The 5,439-nt window shown below is 49.5% G+C and overlaps 1 protein-coding gene across 1 annotated transcript; it reads right to left on the bottom strand.

Moving 5' to 3' along the window:
* Positions 1–1,966: 1,966 nt before the first annotated feature.
* Positions 1,967–4,760, bottom strand: LOC123156281 (expansin-A16). Its single transcript, XM_044574424.1, has 3 exons — positions 4,315–4,760; positions 3,026–3,347; positions 1,967–2,450 (listed from the first exon to the last, which is right to left on the bottom strand). The coding sequence occupies exons 1-3, from the start codon at positions 4,469–4,471 to the stop codon at positions 2,141–2,143; spliced, it is 789 nt and encodes a 262-aa protein (XP_044430359.1). The 5' UTR covers positions 4,472–4,760; the 3' UTR covers positions 1,967–2,140.
* Positions 4,761–5,439: the final 679 nt, after the last annotated feature.

The raw sequence follows: 5,439 nt of genomic DNA on the forward strand, positions 1-5,439 counted from the left end.
GAATATAAAAGAGGAAAACTATACAATAAATGTGATGAAAGCCAGGAAAACTGAGCGCTTGAGATCAGAATTGCAAGCATAAACAGAAGAGATACCTTCATGTTCAGACCCCTGACCCCGACCCTGCAGTGAACGATGTGGACGCCCCAGCGAGCCTTGAGATCCGATGCATAGTGGTGGCACACAATGGCATCCACTTTAGCAAAACTGCATGTAAGCAGATTTTACACTAACTGCAACATAAGCAGAAATGGACAACACAATACAATGATTTAAGGTAAGCAACTTTTACAAAAAAAAACTTAAAATCATGCCTGCCATTTACTACGTGCTCTAGGTCCATCTATAGTCCATTTAATTACTGCATGCTCGGTTTCTTCTAAATGGCTCGTTTCTTCTAAATGTGAACACATATATGTATCTTTGAACACCTGATATATCTATATCTTGGAGTCTGGGCTAGCACATCTAATCCTAAGTAGGAATCTAGGTCGCCTTTAAAATCAGGAAAAATAAAAGCAGAAAACACCAAGCTTTCTATGACAATTTTCACTTGAGGCATCAAATGTTCATGCAAAAGATAAGATCATAATAGAAAGGCTCAACATATTCCAATGGGACCCACCTTGTATTTATTTTTTAGGATTCTTTTGGTATACAACATAAGCCTTTGATTGAAATCTTTGACAACATTATATATCTTGGAACTACCCCCACCTTGTGCAAACTAACCTGCACAAAGAACAACAATGCATTTTCCCCTTCAGAAACAACACTTTTGGTAAGAAAACAAATAACAGTGGGAATAAACCAGAACACATTGACATTCTTTGTGTTCTTGACCTGGCAGCAAGATAAAAACATATGATTAACCTGGCAAAATACTAAAGTCGCACAACATAAACTTATCGGCAGTATAACTATTACAAAGTGAGAAGCAAAAATGACATTACTGGAAGCAAAAGGAGAAGCAATAAGCCTAATGAGATAACAATGATATAATGTTTCCAATAAGTAATAGGAAGCATATACTTTTTCTTTTTGCATCACCTTCTCTCTCCAATCAGCTTCTAGATATGTGACACTCCTGATAACTGAATTTCAGTTAGTATAACCTGCAAATCAATAGGAAGCAAAAATCTAAGTTGAATCAATTGAAGCATAAAGAGAGAACATTAGAGAGGAAAACACAATTTAAGAAGCAAGAATGAGCTGTGGGTGTTCGGCCTACTCTATTGAAACATATTTAGAAAGGTAGATCTGCTATACCTGGGGCGTGCAGAGGCAGCAGAAGTTGAGCTCCTCTTGGTGCGTGGTTCGTGCTGGATATCCTCGTCCACCACTGGCAGGTGCTCGTCCAGAGGGTCGACGAGGGATGGAGCGGTGGCCTGCGGTTGATGGTCGAGGAGTAGAAGACGATGCGGCAGCGGCTGTAAGGAGCGCCGCCAAGCAGGGGAGCGGGGGCGGAGGCTGCGGACGAGGAGAGATCAACGGCGCCCTTGCTGCACGACCATTACCGTGGGCCAACACGGATCCGGGGGGGAGGCACGTCGACCTCGCTGTATACGTGCACCTCCTTCGTCCACCACTGCATGGGAAGGGATGGCCGCCCACCTCCTTCGTTGCCGGCCTCGGGATCCGACAGCCACGACTGGTCACGAGGATGAAGGCCACCAGGGCAAGCGGAAGTGGCGTTTGTTGGACGTGTGTGGCGGGCAGAGGGAAAACCATTCACGTTCTTGGGTCACGACATTTTAGTAACCCTTTTAGTTGTAATTACAGTCGTTGAAGCTTGCAACCAGAGATCCGACGGCCTGGATCGTTTCAGCCAGAGATCCGACGGGCTGGATCATTTTGGACAGCTAATCTGACGGCCGAGAATCCAATGCCCTGAGGAGGCTTTATTTTGCTCCACAATCTAACAATGGGATGCTTCGGGGCAGAGGCAGGATAACCCCCTGGGAAATAGACTGACGTGGTTTATTCAGGAAACTTGCAGATAACTGCGCCCTAAAGTTCAATAATCATGTTGGACGTGCGTGGCGGGCAGAGCGAAAACCATTCACGTTCTTGGGTCACGGCATTTTAGTAACCCTTTTAGTTGTAATTACAGTCGTTGGAGCTTGCAACCCTCTTTCACCTACTCGACGAACTGCTTGCCTGCAAACGTTTGCGCAAACATCCAGTCCGAAGGCGCGACGTTATACATTGTGATCGTCCTGCCCTTTCCTCCGGTGACCTCGAACGACAGAGGCTGGCCTCGGAGGTCCGCGTCGCACTGCCAGTTCTGCCCCCAGTTCCTCCCCATCGGTATCCACCCCGTCTTCGACCCCTTCACCTTCACGGCGTCGACCTCGCCGTCTGCTGCCACGTTGGTGATCAGCACCTGGAGGAAGTTGGGGCCGCCGGTGATGGTGAACCGAATGCCGCCGGCCCTGTCACAGCTCACCCTGCATCACCATCGTCAATGGTTAGTCACGATCAGATGCTGCGTGATTCACGCATGCTGATCAAACTGGACACTCATCTTAATCCTATCCTGCACTATAAAGGATACTTGGTGTTTACTACTGTTGGGACATGATCATAGCATTGGACTGAAACTGTGGGAAGTACTCATGATTAGCATACGCAAGTCAGATTCAGAAAAGAAGAAAGCGTCGGTGATTAAAGCTGCCGTTTCCTCAGCACCCTCTCATCAGCCCTATACTTTCTACCCAGCAGTCCACAATGCAAAGTGGCTTCAGACATGTTCCACATATTCTATGATCCATTTGCAATCATCAGAATTCAGACATCATTCTGAACTTCTGCAAAAGCAGGCTAAAAAACTACACCAGATGCACAACTCAAGAACGATAGTGCCATACTTTGAACTACTCCAGATGCACAACTCAAGAACGATAGTGTCATACTTTTAACTACAACAGATGCTCAACTCAAGAACGATAGTGCCAAACTTTTGCACATATATGTATATTCAGAAAAAAGAGAGATCATTTTTGCATCAAGAACTGTTTGTTACCTTCGGAACTGCACCTGGACAATGTCAGCCTTGGCCTTGGCGACCCGGAGGAATGCGGCCTCGGTCATCTCCAGGTGCTCCTTGGGGAAGTTGCACCAGCCGCCGTAGTCGTCGGCGAGGCCGAAGTTGGGGGCACAGAAGTCGGTCGCCGTCACGACCACGGTGGGGCTGCCCCGCAGGCAATAGAGGATGTTGTTCACGCACCGGAGCTCGTAGCAGCCGCCGCAGGCGCTGCCACGCCCGAACAGCGCGCCGCTCAAGCCGGCCGTGTACCTCCCGTACCTGAATATGTCCAGGTCCCCGTACCCGCAAGCGCCGCCACCTTTGGAGTTTCCAAACAGCCATTGCATCAGACAACAAAAGTTTTCGTCTTCAGGTAACAAGAAAGAGAGCAAGGATTGACACTGAGCACAGATGGAAATAAATGAAGGAAATTGAGCATACGGTCTTCAGGATTCAGAGAGTATATTTTGATGGATCTTCATGGAGGTACACTGAAGGTGGGAAGGGACAACGGGGTCCGATTTCAGTGGAGCAATTACTGTGAAGGTACACTGACTTGAGTGCAGGCAATGACAGCAAGAAGGGGCCATGTTGTACTGGCCTGGCCCTCATGTTTGGATTGTCAAAGCATTCAATGTGCCTTACTCCCACTTCTTACGCAAAGGTCAAGAATTTGGTTTACAGACACTTTATATTTAGTAAACAGAAAAGGAAAAGGTGCACTACTGCTCTAGTACTCCATTATTGGTTTTCTTTCGGCTGATTAGGATAGTAGTAGTGCACTAACACATCAAAAGGAAGTTTTTTAAGTGAAAATGTTGATGGTAAGGACAGCATTAGCGTCAACACCGCACTATGATTATTTATCAAAGAAGCCCTTTTGTACCCTTTCACAAATCACAATGAAATATACTGGATATTTCTATCATCTACAGAAGAACATCCATGGAATGTTCAGTTCCGAGGATCAAACTGCATCTCTGAGTGAGTGGCAGAGTAAAAGGGAACAACTTCCAACAGCAAATCTTCACATCTGCTCTCTATCGCGACCTCCCGGTGGCATTTCTCTGCCCAATACGCCGGATCTGCCTAATAAGACCACACCATCTCATCCTCGCAAACAGCATTCACCGTCTCCAATCACCATTCAGAGAAAATGCACAAGGAAAGAAAGGGGGGCAAAAGGGAGAGGGAAAGGCCAGACATTCCATTTCCTTCCTGCCTGATGTTCTTGATGCTGCTAATTAAAAAAAAGGATAAATATGAACACAGGAGCACATACATACCGTCATTGAGCGGGTGGCCCTGGGACTCCTTGATGTAGGTCGCCGTGCCCAGCCTCCAGTCCTCGTACCCGCCATTGCCCGCCAGCCTCACGCCGCCGCCGACCCCGACCCCAGAAACCACCAGCAGGGAGAAGAGCAGGGGCAGCGAGCCCATCATGGCGCCTGCGCCTGGAAGCGATCACGGGCTCGCCGGCCAGCGCCGCTACCGGACGGAAGCGTCCGAGTGCTGGCGGCGGGTTGGGCGGAGAAGGGGCTTGTGTGTGTTGGCTGGCTGTGGGTGGCGGCGTGCGCGTTGCTTCCGTCTTGGCGGAGCGAGTTTCTTGGACTCCTGGTCGGAGTGGGCAGTGTTTTGGGTTGGACCGTGGTGGCGCGGGGGTCAAAGATGAGGAGGGCAGGCAGGCAGGGCAGTGGGACATGGGAGTGGGAGGAGGAGAACAGGGGGCCTGCTTTCGCCACGCCCTTTCTGCCCTCGCTTTGTTGGGATTTGCGGCCATGGCTTGGCAGCACACCCCGCGCGCGGTGGCCTCCCTCCCCTTTCGAGGGCCCGAGCCGGACGTGACCGTGACACTCTACACGCCGCGCACCCCGAAGCATCACGTCTCGCACAGTTTCGGATCAATGCGTTGCCGCTCCGCTCCGTTTCGTGGCCTTGCTGTTAGGCCCCGTCCGTTCTGAAAGTTCAGAATTTACAGTTTTGCACGCACAATCAGTTGAAAAATCTTTTGCTGGGTGTTTAGCGAGATGGGGGTGTGTGTACATGTCCTTGAGCTCGATTTGATTCCCCTTACTCGTCCTACCACTGCGCTGCCTGCTCCGTGCGTACGGACTAGGCTCTTGATGCAGTAGGTCGGCTTCTGACGAGCGGCGCCAGCGCGTGAGCCGGTGACTGCAACCGCCAGCAGTTACCTGGTTACACCGACCAGCACAACACATGAAACGGGCTGAGTATGCGCTAATTACATTACATGAAAAAAAAAGTTATTATTAACACACTTATTTGGCCAACATAACCCAATCTGCGTGCTGCAACCAATGCAACAAAGGAGTTCCCATTGCTGCCGCGAGGAGTTCGCCCACTACCACGTCTCCCTATCGCGCACGACCCACCGGAGCTTCTGGTTGGCT

The sequence above is a fragment of the Triticum aestivum genome, chromosome 7B (genome assembly GCF_018294505.1).
Source record: "Triticum aestivum cultivar Chinese Spring chromosome 7B, IWGSC CS RefSeq v2.1, whole genome shotgun sequence".
NCBI classification, from domain to species: Eukaryota; Viridiplantae; Streptophyta; class Magnoliopsida; order Poales; family Poaceae; genus Triticum; species Triticum aestivum.